The sequence below is a fragment of the Dromiciops gliroides genome, chromosome 1 (assembly GCF_019393635.1).
Source record: "Dromiciops gliroides isolate mDroGli1 chromosome 1, mDroGli1.pri, whole genome shotgun sequence".
Lineage (NCBI taxonomy): Eukaryota > Metazoa > Chordata > Mammalia > Microbiotheria > Microbiotheriidae > Dromiciops > Dromiciops gliroides.
Genome location: NC_057861.1, coordinates 547495173 through 547509374, shown reverse-complemented (window position 1 = coordinate 547509374; position 14202 = coordinate 547495173). Strand labels below are relative to the sequence as shown.

The 14202-nt window shown below is 38.9% G+C and overlaps 1 protein-coding gene across 1 annotated transcript; it reads right to left on the bottom strand.

The window, feature by feature from the left end:
• Positions 1–843: 843 nt before the first annotated feature.
• Positions 844–13327, bottom strand: ARL6IP1 (ADP ribosylation factor like GTPase 6 interacting protein 1). Its single transcript, XM_043973967.1, has 6 exons — positions 12914–13327; positions 10610–10743; positions 10062–10181; positions 6580–6697; positions 5474–5558; positions 844–3043 (listed from the first exon to the last, which is right to left on the bottom strand). The coding sequence occupies exons 1-6, from the start codon at positions 12947–12949 to the stop codon at positions 2925–2927; spliced, it is 612 nt and encodes a 203-aa protein (XP_043829902.1). The 5' UTR covers positions 12950–13327; the 3' UTR covers positions 844–2924.
• Positions 13328–14202: the final 875 nt, after the last annotated feature.

Genomic DNA, 14202 nt, shown 5'->3' with positions numbered 1-14202 from the left:
CCCCTACTCTTAAAACTGCAGTCACGGGGTAGCTCGGTGGCGCAGTGGATAGAACACCAGCCCTGGAGTCAGGAATACCTGAGTTCAAATCCGACCTCAGACACTTAACACTTACTAGGTGTGTGACCTTGGGCAAGTCACTTAACCCCAATTGCCACACTAAAAAAACCCCCCAAAACTGCAGTCACTCAAACTGGCTTTCATTTCACAAACTCCTAGGAAAAAGGCTGATTTTTTTTTTTTAACTTTTACATCTCAATTCTCCACTCCCTGCAAACTGGTTACCACCAATTGAATGAAACTGCTTTCTCCAAGGTCACTAATGATAATTCCTCTCTTTCAGGCATCCTTTTCAACCTCTGCAGCTACTAACTATTTCTTCTTGAATACTTTCTCCTTCATAGGCTCCTGTGGCAGCTTTGCCAGTCCGTGGTTTGGTTTCTTCTGAAGGTTCATTGTCTTATTCCATTACTTGCGTGTAGCCCAGGGCTCTATACTTGGCCCTCTCTATACTGTGATCTCATCAGCTCCCAAGGTTTCCCCCATCTCTCTATGCAGATGAATGGCCCTCATCTTTCTCCTGAGCTCTATGTCATTACCAGTCTGCTAGATAGCTTTACCCCAATGTCCTATAAGTGCTTATAATCAGCTTGCCCAAACAGAACGCAACCCATCCATCCTAACATTCCTTCTTCTGTGCAGAGCACCCTCATTCTTCTAATTGCTCATGTTTACCATCTACAAGTCATCCATGGCTCTTTACTCTGACATTCCCCGACCTTCTCTCCCATCCATACCTAGTTCTTTCTTTTCTATCTCCAAAATCTCTCAGAAACATTGGCATCCCTCAATCACTTCTCTCCTGGAACAACAGAAGTACTTTTCCAGTTGGTTTCTTTGCCTCTTCTCTCTCTACAGATGCCAAAAGGATATTCCTGACACTCAAGTTAACCATGCTACTCTACTGCTCAGGAACCTTCTTTGGTTCCCTCCCTATCGAGTCTCTGGGATAAAATACAAACTCCTCAGTTTGGCATTTCCAGCTCAGTACCAGATTTCAGTGTACCTTCCCAAGATTATTTCACATTACTCCCCTTTCACATGCTTGTATTCCAACTAAATTGGCCCACTTCGTTCCCCAAACTAACACTGTCCCTCAAGGACCATGTCATGGGGACTACCTTAAAACACATAACCCTCTTTGCTATACAAATTGGCTTGTATAAGGTGTAAGACAGATCCTTTTATAGTAAATACTTCTAATGTTATAGTGAATTCAAGGTAACTGATTAACACAATGATTTCTAAGTTTGATTATATAATTTTCTCGGTTGAGCTTTAAAAAAATGCTAGAATGTAAGTGAAGAGTTTAACTTTTTTATTCTTTACCCTCCCTCTTTTTTCTCTTCCTGCCTCTTCCTACACAAAATACAATAGAAGGAAAAACAGGAGTAAAACAGCAGAGGTCATCAGTACAACACACAAAAACAGCTATGAAGACAGGCTTATTTACAAGAGGAAATAAATGCAATATTCTCTAGGTGGTTTGTATATCAGACAACATTCATAAAACCAATCATGCTACATGGGCTCCTTGACTACAGTAGTATTCTGAAAACAAAAGTTTACTGTTAGAACATAAATATCACAGCCCAGTTTTTATAATTTCAGTGCAATTAAATTCACAAAACTATATCATAGTTAATAAGAGTTTAAGTATTGTTTCTAAACATTCCTTGACATTTTCACAGGGGAAGGTGTTTTTGGAGAAGTGCTGAAAGCTTTGTAGGCTTCTTTATTCAAATTGGAAGCTACCTCAATTTCTGGCTACTAAGCCAAATATAATTTGAATATCTGGCAAATTCAAATCATACAAACAACGGGCAGACTTTCTAGCATGTTATACTATTAACCTGGGTCACTTTATAGGTCTGAGAATTTAAAATGGTATGTCATGAGCTCTGTTATTTCCCAGAATGGGACTTAAGTCATTTAAGGGTTAAATTATCCTGTCTGGTCTTAGAGCTAGGGGTGAACACTATTTGACATAACTCTGTTTCTAGAGTTTTTACCTAATGGTGACTCTACTCATTAGTTCTTCCTTTGCCCTCTCTCTCCCCCAGGCCAGGAATTTAGATAATCATCTTAAAAGAGTAGGATTCTATTTAGAAGTATACTCTAAAGAAGCTTCTCAACAATTTACTGAATAGAAGTTACACTGACAACAGTGTACCAGATTGCTACTTGGTAGAAATGATCAAAGGTGCCAAGGTGTTTTATAGGAGAAATACACTAACCAAACTATTAGCTAGGCCATGGAACCACTTCTCAGTAATTCTGTGGGCATTTCCATGGTGCTGGATAGGAATGGAAAATTAATGCTAATTGGTCTCTTCATGAGAAGTGACAAAATTGGTCATTACATCCACAGAGCCAACTTTTCAAAGCAGGGCATGAAACCTACTTTCTATACCCACAGACCACCACTATTTCTCTAGGAGGAAAAGGTTAACCTGAGATTTTCCATTGCAAGATGGACTGTATTACTCAAGTTACCATTAACATTCTAAAGGATTAAAGTGAATTACTATACTAGTGAATTACTAAACTACTCTACTAAAGGGTTGTTTTAGTTCAGTTCAGTTTCAGTGAACCTTGGGTAATGAAATAAGAACAAGTCCAGAGGGGGTCCTTTCATAGACAGCTATCTTCTATGTTTTCAATATTAATCAGTAAAGACATTCTGCTGAATTTTGCATAGAGCTTTCAACTGGCAAGTCTCAAAATCTTATCCAGAGCCAATCAGAAGTTAAACAAGAAAGTAAAAATGTGCTTCTGTAACATGTTAGTACACACACTTTGTAGAAACTGCTCCCAAGAACACTATGTCTGTCACATTTATGATACTGAATGAAAGAGGTGCCTCATTCATTTTTCTTCTCCTTTTGTTTGAGGAGCTTGTTTATCTCCCTTTTGGCCATTCCGATGTATTTTGAAATGATTCCATGTTGGTTTAGTCCAGGAAGTAGCAGTAAGAAAGTTACTAAAAGCAAAAAGAAATTAAATTAGGGAATATTTATCAGATAATGGTTCACATTTTGGTTATATACACCTGTTTTATATCTCTCTTAGTATTCAGAGTTCCTGAAGAAAAAGAACTAGTTTATATTTCTATCTCTCAAAGTACCTCACATCTAGTAGGTATTTTGTAAATGTTTTTATTTTTTCTTTTTAAAAATTGACTTTCCTTAAGTAAAACAAGCAAACTTTCTAAAAAACATAGTCAATCAAGCAAAAAAAACAAATCCTATACTGGCTGTGTTCAAAAAATATATTGTCTCATTCTGCATGCATCCTGAGTCCATTACTTCTGTCAAGAGGAAGGTAGCATTCTTTCTATAAATATTTTTAAAAAAATTAACAGTCTAGTTAGACTTGAATGGCCTCATTTTCCACCTACAGGGAGGCAGTTCAAGTTCACTGTCCTTTACTCTTGAAACCCCTTGCTCTGTCCTATCAATGCTAACAATGTAACCAAATCCCAAACCTATACCAACTCCCATCATATACCTCCCTCCACTTCTACTCATGGTGCTGAATGACTAGAAGAAATCACACAACCAACTAGGTTCACTATGAATTAATGTTGTCTAATTTCCACTGGGCCCTCAAAGCAACAAGAACATTTTTTTTCACTTCTTCCTAAATAAACAGTTTAAGCCTCTCCTGAAGAAGGTTGTTTGACGCCATTTTCTTCTCTCAAATATCCCCCACACCATCACCTCCTTTCTAACTCTCAGCCAAGAATCTTGCCTCACTTTCCTGGGGGGAACAACGGCATTATTTAAAGCAACTCTTTTCCACATCTCAAACCCCCTTAACATCATTTCTCACTTCTCTGTTATATCTTTTTCTGAAAAGGGGATCCATCTTCTTAAAGTCAACTCCCTCTACATGTACCTTGACCTCACCATTTCCCATCCTCTCCAGCAGTTTGCCCTCACAATCACCCTCCTTTACAATCTTCAATTTCTTTATTCCATCTCTGCTGCCTACAAGCATGCTCAAGTCTCCTCCATCCTGAAAAAAGCCTTCAAATAGACCTAACTATCCCTCCTCAAGCTACTATCCTCTCCTCTGTTTCACAAACTCATAGAAAAAGGTGGTTACACTTACTGCCTCTGCTTCCTCTCATTTACTTCTCATCTTTTTGCAATCTGACCTCTGACCTCAAAAATCATTGGAAACTATTCTCTCAAAGTTGACACTGCTGACCACCCCTTCCTTAGATACATTTTCCTCTGGAGGTTTTTATGAGAATGGTCCTTTTCTTACCTATCTGACCTTCATTTTCTGGTTCATCATACATACCACAAGCCCTAAATAAGGTTCTGTGAAGCTCTGTTCTGGGTCCTCTTTTTATCACCAAAGAAAACTCACAATTCCCAAAAGCTCATAATTTGAGCTAACTCTCAAATCCGAGTCTTCCTACTCTGAGTTCTAAAAGTGAATCGCTAGCTGATTAATAGGATATTCAGAGGGAATATCCAGTCATCATTTCAAACTCAACATACTCAAAACAGAATTCATTTTTGTTGTGCACCCTTCATCCAAGCTGCTCTATTTCTATCCATTATCCTTCATGTCACTCAGGTTACCACCCCCGACGTTATCTTTGATTCCTCACAGTCACTCACTCTTTATATCAGTTGCCAATTCCTGTTTCTATTTCCATGCTATCCCTCTCAAACAACCCATTGTCTATGCTCACAGGGCTACCACCTTGGTTCAGGCCCTCATCACCTCTTATCTGAACTTTTGCTGCTGACTCGTAATTGGTCTCCCTGATTATCCAAGTTTCTCTCCTGCCCAAAGTTCATTTCCTAAAGTGTAGGTCTGACCACATCACCCCTTAAACTCCATGGGCTCCATTATTACCTCTGGGATCAAATATTATACAATCCTCTATTTGGAATTTAGAGTTCTTTACAACCTGGACCCTTTTCTACCTTTCCATTCTTCTTATGCCATTACTCCCCTGCCCATCCTCTGCATTTTAAACATTCTGGCCTACTTGCTGTTCTGCATACACAATCTTTGATTTCCTGCCTCTATGCCTTGGAATTGGCTGTCCTCTATGCCTAAAATGATTTTCCTCTTTACTTCCATCTCTTAAGAATTCTGTTTCCTTCCTTCAGCACTCTGCTCCAGTGCCAACTTCTGCATAAAATATTCCCATTCCCCTAGCTGTTAGTGTCTGTGCCAAAAAACACTTCACCCTTGTATTTAATTATATGCAATTACATAGGTGCATGTTTTTCCCCCCTTGTAGAATATAAACTCTTTGAGGCCAGGGACTTTTTCATATAGCTTTGCTACCCTCAGCACAATGCCTGGCACATAATAACAGCTTACAAAAATGCTCGTTTGAAAGCCAGCATATCCCTTTGGTCCAGTTTCTAAAAAGGCTTACCAATAAGGTAGGTGAGGAAAAGATTGTGCACTTGCTGTCCAATCCAAGCAACTGCAGCAAGGGAAATAATCATGGTCATGAAGTACTAAAAAATAAAAAAAAGGAAAAAGAATTCCTTGTTTACAGAGGTAGGATCCCTAAAACACCTAAGCTCTTTAGAAATTTATTACCACAAAGCAAATACAAATGATCTATGTTTAAATATTCTGTTTTCACTCTTTACTTATACTTTCTGATGTAAACCAAATCACTAGTTATCCTTTCCATATCATGACTCTCCCTATAGCAGTTTCTTTTTTTTTTGGTGGGGCAATGGGGGTTAAGTGACTTGCCCAGGGTCACACAGCTACTAAGTGTCAAGTGTCTGAGGCCGGATTTGAACTCAGGTACTCCTGAATCCAGGGCCCGTGCTTTATCCACTGTGCCACCTAGCTGCCCATCCATAGTAGTTTCGATATATTACAGTAGGTCAGCATAAGGAATTAAATGGGAATTTTGGGGAAGTTTTATAGAAGCCACAGAAAAAGTTTAGAAACTCAAGAAATGCATAAAATATATGCTTAGCATGGTACAATATCAACCCAAGTTTTACAATAAGGTATTGTAAACACCCCATAAAAGAAAAAATTCAGATTTCTTCTCTAGTAAGAAGGGAGGGCAAAAAAATTTTACACAGGTTTTCCAGATTGCTGGGGGGGGGGGGGTGTTGAGGGGGATGGGACACCACACCCCTAATCCCCAAGATGTGGAAGGGATAACTGTATTAGTTCAGAACTTAACCACTGCTACCCAAAAGACTCTTCCTATAATTAATTATATTATGTAGAAGTGAAGCAACACAAGGGGATATTTATTCCAAATACAGTACAGGTATTTTACTTTTGTTTCAGGAAAGGAGAAGAGAAAAAAATGAGGAACAAAGATATTTCTATCTACAGGAGGAAACATTACCCTGAAACAACCATGTACAGATGACATAACTTTCTGACTTGCATGGCCTAAGCATTACTAAGTAAAACCCCCCACATTGAAAAGCCTACAAAATATTATGTTATTTTGAAGTAAGATTAGAAGATATACTAGATAATTGTGTTGAAAACAAGTACCATTTTAGGTTTTTCTTCCTTCAGGGTGAAGAGGCGTCTCCACCAGCCAACAGTTCTTCGCCGTGTCTTCACCAGATTGCTGCAGATTTCATGGAATCTCTGCTGTTGCTCAGTTGTCCTAGTGAGATAACAACACATCCCCCCGGCCCCTTTACTGTGAGCAAATTTCTATTTTATATATAACAAATCATATACACAATTCTATCATCTTGCATTTTAGGATTTTTTTTCCCAAGGCAAAATTTCACAAAGAACCAAAACAAAGCAAAATATTTTATCCTATATGTAAAGGTCTCCAGAATTATGTTTTGTAAACCTCATTAATTCAAAGAGCCATCTAACTACTCTATGGTCCAAAGAGTTTAATATAATTCATTACTATACGAGAACACAGAGAAGATCTTGGAGTCATAAGCTGCCCACGTAGAGGGCTATGTGGCTTACATGCCTCAGTCTGAGTTCCCATGGAAGGATGAAAAGGGTTACAGAGTTTCCAATCAAAGGCAAAAAGGTCTATATCTAATGTAATGACACCTTTAAAATAAACTTATTTTGGATATCCTATATAAACAGAACCATATTTATTTCTGCATTTAAAGCTCTCATGGAACCCTAAAATTAAAGACTAAAATGTATTAATAGTCCTAACACCTAGACCTGACTATGTACTACATCTACTCAAAATCTTCGGGACTCCCTACTACCTCTAGAGTAAAATACAAATGTTTCAGCCTGGCATTTAAAGCCCCTCACAATCTGGCTCCCACCTAATTTTTTTCAGTATTCTATCATTCCCTTTTTTTGTTTCTTTTTTTTTTAAATTTCCTTTTTCAAGCAGTCTATTTTATTCAAATTGGTATGCTAAAGCTGCTTCCTATAAAGTGACAATCCATCACTGTGAAATGTACTCCTGACTCACTTATGCCTTGCAGAATCCCTAACATCCTTCAAAGCACTGCTACATGATGCCTTTGTCTTGTCTTCTAAGGAATCAAGAGTCTCTCGTTTTAATTCTGAGTAGGCATTCAGTTACGATCATGAAGTACAGAGTTATTGATTTTTCAGGTCTGGAATAGCACAGTACTTTTTAAGTAAACATTAATTTTGGCAACTGTGGATTTTAATACAAAAGTGATTTTTCAGTACCAGTATCATAATGACATACTTTTACTCACCCAAGTCGCATTCATCTTCTACCAAATTTTTTTTAAAAGTACACTTTACATCAGAAAACTGAATTTTACAGATAGAGTGTTCCACTTGAAATTTGGAAGTTCAAATCTAATTTCAGGAACTTATTATCTATATGACCCTGGGCAAAAATCACCTACTCTCCCTAAATTTGTTTCTTCATTTGTAAAATAAGCAGGTTGGACTCCCTCTCAGGCATTTTCTAGCTCTACATCTATGGCATTTATTATTATAATTATCTTTAACATTATTATCACCAGATTCTAACTAAATGACCCAAAGTAAATTATTGGTACAAATATAGTTTCCACTCTGCTTTTAGTTAGGCCATAGAATTCCCCACTAAAAACTCAAAGTATTATATGCTATGTCAGATGTTGGGTAGTGTGAGAGGGTAATGGATTTTGGGATGCCCAGAGGCCCCCACTCAAGTGGATAATATTGGAATTTATTGGATTGACTTTGCTGATTAACTTAAAGTTGATTTGATTGAAACCACACCAACCAGAGAGCCTGGCCCTCAGGGGATATGTTCTCTGAACTCTGACCTCAGCACTGTTCTACTCATGGACCACCCTGAAGTCCAGTAAATCAACAGACTTGAATGATGCTAGCTAATTAGCTTTGAGCAGTGTGGAAGGGCTGCCTCTCCTTTGGACCCAGAGAAAGCTTCCACTCTCAGGCTCTCAGAGGCACTTGTGGAGGACCTGGAGGAAGAGCAGACCAGGCTGAGCTCTAAGCTAGATAGGCCTTTTCTTTCTTTTTTTTTTTGGTGAGGCAATTGGGGTTAAGTGACTTGCCCAGGGTCACACAGCCACGAAGTGTAAAGTGCCTCCTGACTCCAGGGCTGGGGCTCTATCCACTACGCCACCTAGCTACTCGAAGATAGGCTTTTTCTTAACTTTCTGAGCCAAGTGTTCTCTAGGCGACCACATATAATTTTAAACACCACAGTAGACAGTGATCCCAAACCATGAAGCTATTCTCTATATTAGGTACAATGTATGAAAATGCAATTTAATCAAATTAAAATTAAACCTCTTCCTGATTTTGTTAACCTGGAAAACTGCAAGCTTAAAGTCAAATGATATGGCATCCAGAGGATGACTTGTATGAACTGATGCTGAGTGAAGTGAGCAGAAGAGAACAATTTATACAGAAAACAACAATATAAAGATAAACAACCTTTAAAGACTTAAGTATTTGGATCAATATACAACGATTAACCATGAGGCAAGAGCACTAAGGATGAGACACACTACTGAATCAGAGAGGCAATGGATTCCGGTATAGAATGAGATGTACTTTTTTAGACATGGCCAATGTAGGAATTTATTTTTTTCGATTCTGCATATTTGTTACAAGGATTTTTTCTTGAGGAAAGGAGAGGGAAGAAAAAGTAGGTAAAAGGAAAAGAATAATTTTTGTTCACTGAAAATGAAAACAAAAAATGAAAAAATCCTAAGAAAGAAAATCTGAAATAAAAACTGAGTTTATTTTGAAGCATTATATTGAAAAACTCACCTCATCTTTGGCACATTCATTAATTTGTTAAGGATTTGGTTAGAAGCTTATTTGAAGTTTTTTAAAAAAAATCTTTGAAATGAGATGAAAGAAGATGACTCAGACTTTCAAGAATATAGTCACAATTTTATGTAACAGTCAAGGACAGAAACATAGATCTGGAATTTCGCTACCATCTAATTCAAACTATAAATAGAAACTCAGAGAAGTAATCTAAGTCACACTGCTAGTTACTAACAAAGCTGGTTCTCAAATCCATGTTTCTTGACCCTCCCAGTATGGAGCTCATTCTACTTATTACAGTAGTCTACTTTTATTAACAGCATTTGTTTGTAAATTTTTTTATAGTTCAGATTTTATGGCAAAAAACCAGCTTGTTTTTCAGAATTGTTTTTCAGATACATCACAGGAAATACAAAGTAACTTTACTTCCCACCAGGTTAAAAAAAAAAAAAACAAAAACGGAAAACATAAAGTAGAGGTTAAATTTCTTTCATGGACTGATTTAGCCAGTTTTGACTAACTCTTTAATATCCTTAATTTAGATGTATTTCTCAAAAGCAATTCTCTCCACAAGCTAGAAGTTGTCTTTCCCCTTATTAGATATTTAGCCATTTTTCCTTTACTCTCCTGATGAATTTAAACTCTGAATTATACATCCTGGACACATAAGATACCAATTAAATTAGGCATCCTAATATAATAAAAAGTCCACCCCTCCTCCCAATGTTAAGTATATTGAATTACTAAAGTATTACTTAACTTACCATTTATTGGAGCCAAATATTCTAGGAGCAAGAATGGGTACAAGGTAGTCAGCCAGGCACAAAAACATAACGAAACAGGAAACACCAGAAAGAACAGATGGATCTAAGTAGTAGATCAAACTATTAAAGAAAAAAGAAAACAAGATGTAAATATCAGATTACTAGACATTTATCCCATAAAAATCAATAAAAACCCAAAAATAAATAAAGCACTCACTGCAAGCAAAGCACTGAGCAAGATGAAGAAGTAAATACAAAGTTGTGACAGGATAAGCATGACTTGGTCCCTCACAGGGCTTAAAAGTCCAGTAGATGTTTAACAGCAATACAGTTATAATACATATTACATGACAAATGCATGAGAGCATTATAAAGCAAAGTTTACATAAATAATGAAATGTGAGAAAGCTGACTTAAGAAAGAAAATGCATTCTTTACAGATTATACCTTAGAAAAGATTTAGGGCACTGCATCAAATGGAGGCTTTAAAAAGGTGCAAGTAAATACTATGAGCAAATATCAAAATAGAAGCCTCAAAGCTCACTTACAGGAATACCAAAGACACAACACCCACAACTGCAGGTGGAAACCAGGCTCTTTCCCATCGAAGGATTTTATCAGCTACGAGCATTACTTCTCCCCATCCTTGTAACTGTTCTTCCAAGCTGGCAGTTTCTGCAGCCTGCATAGAAGAAATGCTTAAGACAGTCACTATAATATTCTTAACAGCTGGTATGGCTATCTGAAAGCTAAATTCTATCATGGTACTACAATGTTCATAAAATTCTCAGCTAAAACTAGCTAGTAATTCTAATTAAAAAAAAAAATCATAGGGGTTCCTCCAACAGTCAGTGATAGAAAGACAAACATATACACCAAAATATTTATAGCAGAACTTTAGTAGAAGCAAAGAACTGGAAATAAATTAGATGTCAACCAACTGGAACTGACTAAACAAGCTGTGGCATATCAATGTGATGAAATAATACCGTGGTGAAAGAAATGATGAAAGTGACATGAGAAGACTTATATGAACTCAGAGTAAAGGGAGTAACAGGAAAGAAAATGGGAAAAATTGAAGCAATGACTACAATAATGTTAAAAAGAAAAACAAAAATGCTGTGGAACGGTAATGACCAATCTTAGACCCAAAGACAGAAGACATCTGGGTGTGGTGGACTGCACATGCTGCCAGACATTTTTGATGTATTGATTAGTTCTGCTGAATTGTTGTTTCTTCTTTATTCTAAGAAATGGTTCTCTAGGGGAAAGCTGGGGAAGGATAAACTGGGAAATGATATAAACATAAACATGAACATAAAAAAATAAAAAAATTTTATAAAGTCATTAGGCTGAAAGGTTACATTTTTATTTAATATAACTTTATCCAAGAATGATTAATTTTAGGTTCAGTTCACAGTAGACTCTAAAACAAAAATCACCATTTTAGTTAAAGCATAAATTTTGGTAAGAAAAAGGATTTACACCTTTCCTGGACTAGGAAGGTCTCTAAGATGTCTTTCAATTTTTTAAGATTTTTCAGACAACCTCCAATTTTCCAAACAGCTTTCTTGTAACCAGAAAGCATTCAATGTTTAACATCACTGAAACAGGGAGAAACTGCTTAAACTCAATACAACTTCCCATGGAGTTTATGGAAAAATTTGAGAAACTCAAATTGTCATAAAGTCAAACTCTTGAATAAGCAAAATAAAGCAGAACTACCATACCTGATATGAGAAAAATTAATAAATACAGCTAAAGGTCGTTGGTAGTCTGAAAACTAATGTGAAACCCAGTTGTTCCTAAAAACGACTTCAGAATGAAACAGATGAGAAATACTGTAGTATCCCCTTATCTTAAAACGGGGAAATCACTGTACTTTGTGAGATTAATTTTCCTCATCTGCAGAATGAAGTAAATTAGATGCTCTCTAAGCTCCCTTCCAACTCTCAATCTTAAAACTGGTATCTTCCTAAAATTCTCCCAGGCCTAAGCTACTTCATGAGATCACTATGTCAAACTCAAAGGTATTATATTAACGTTTTTCAATTAATTGAACTGACCTTCCTGAGCATAAAAGAACAAACACTGGAGCCGGGTATTCTGAGCTATCTGAGCCTGTCGATCTCCAGATCTGAATTTTCTCATTTCTAAAAAGCTGTTGGCCCAGATAATCTCCAAGACCCTTTTCCAGCTCTGAGAGCCCGTGATTGCCTTACATCAAAATCCCAGTCAAATGACAAGCATTCCACTGCTCTTCCAAAAATGGCAGGAAAAGTCATCTGCTGTCTCCAGTCCATTCCTCCTCCCGCCCCATTCTCTGCATTAAGAAGCCTTTACCCTTGGGTGAGTTCATCCGAAAACTGCCGAAATTGTATTTCTGTTCAACCTTAATGTTTTTTACCTGTGGGGTAGGTGGGGGTGGGGGTGAGGGGCGGCGCCGGAGAACAATGTGGGGTTAGGTTAAAAGGCCTGACCAAGCCCCAGTATCGCAGGGTCAGGTTGGATTTATTTCCCCCACCTTGCTCACATCCATCTATTCATCCATCCATTCAGCCTCCCTTCTCTTTCCCAACCCCCACCTTCTTCCTACGACTAACAAGGCCTGCAGCCCGCCCCCGCCCAGCGCAGGTTCCACTCAGGAAGTTAAGAGCTTATCATTAGACCGAGAAACACCCCGAAGCCCCAGCAACGGTGGGCCACATTCAGCAGAGGGGCAGGGAGGATGATCCTCCTTCGGCCCTCGAGTCTCGACCTGGGGAGGCCAGGCTACGAGGTTGGCCGCGGCACCTAACAAACCCAGAGGGACGAAGGCCTGGGGCTTCTCTCTGCTACGGTGGGCTACTTACCAGCAGGTTGCTGCTGCGGTTGTCCCCCTCCGCCATGGTCACCGTAGCACCTCCCAGGCTCACCGGCCGGCGCCTCCGGAATCCCTATAGAAAAAACAAAACAAAAAAAAGGACGACCCTTCTCAAGATCCTTAATAGATATGGCATAAATCACCAGGCCTTTTTATAGGCCGGCTCCTTTTCCCGAGAGGCCTTGCGAGCTGGTCTTTTCATTGGTAGAATTCAGGAGAAGCAGAGGCTCATACCAACCAACCACGAATCGGTGCATGTTTTCAAAACGAGGCTGAGAAAATGTAAAGAAAGTCCTGGGTTGAGGGGCGGGGAGATGGTTTGGTTGGCCAATTATCTCTCGGATCCGTTCTAAACCCTACCACCTCTTCAGCCCCTCCTTCTCCTCCCTTCCCCTTCACAGGTTCGGAAGCGGTTCAACTGTCACACAGGTACGAGCGCGCGCGCGTGCGCGTGCGCGTGCGCACGTAGCCAGACGCAGGCGCAGACTTTTTTTCTTCCGTGTCGGTCGTCTCGGTGAAATGACGAAGCCGTCATCCTGGATGTGGCTCCTTGGCCGTTTGCCAGTAGACAGGAGCTTTCCGACTCTATTTCTTAACCATTTTGCAAAACGCCACGAATGAAGACAAGGAGCTGCCGTACGTTGGGGAGGGGAGGCTGATGATTGATTTTTTTTTTTTATCTGGAGGAGGCAGCTGGGTGACGTAGTGGTAGATCACTAGCTATTGAAGTCGAGAGGACCCGAGTTCTAATGCGGCCTCAGACACTAGCAGTGTTACTCTGAGCAAGTCACTTAACCCTATTTTGCCACCCCCCCAAAAAAAGGTTTTAATGTGGATAAGCAGTGGCTTGGCCTATGTTAAGTGACTTGCTCAGTCAGAGCAAGTATCGGAGGCGGATTTTGAGCTCGGATCTTCCTGATCGCGGATCTCGCGCTACATCCACGGCGCCACGGAGGCATGCGTTTTTCCTTTAGATTGCCTAGTCACAAGTTTGTAAGGAGTAAGCAGACAGTATGTCCCTTTTAAACTATCATGGGCAGCTGCATTTAGCATTGGGAAATAGAACAGCCAAATCATAACTTTCTTAGAAGGAAAAGTAAAACTTTGCCCAAAACGTGCAGTTGTGCTTTACATCAGATTCTTCTGAAAACTGAAGTCATACATAGCTAGTGGCACCGTAGATCATTCCTGGTAGGACTAGTAGTCAAAGTTCAAAAAACGTTCGAGAGCCCGTTTGTTTTGTGTGGGGTGAGGTATGAAAGGAAAGGTTTAGATGAG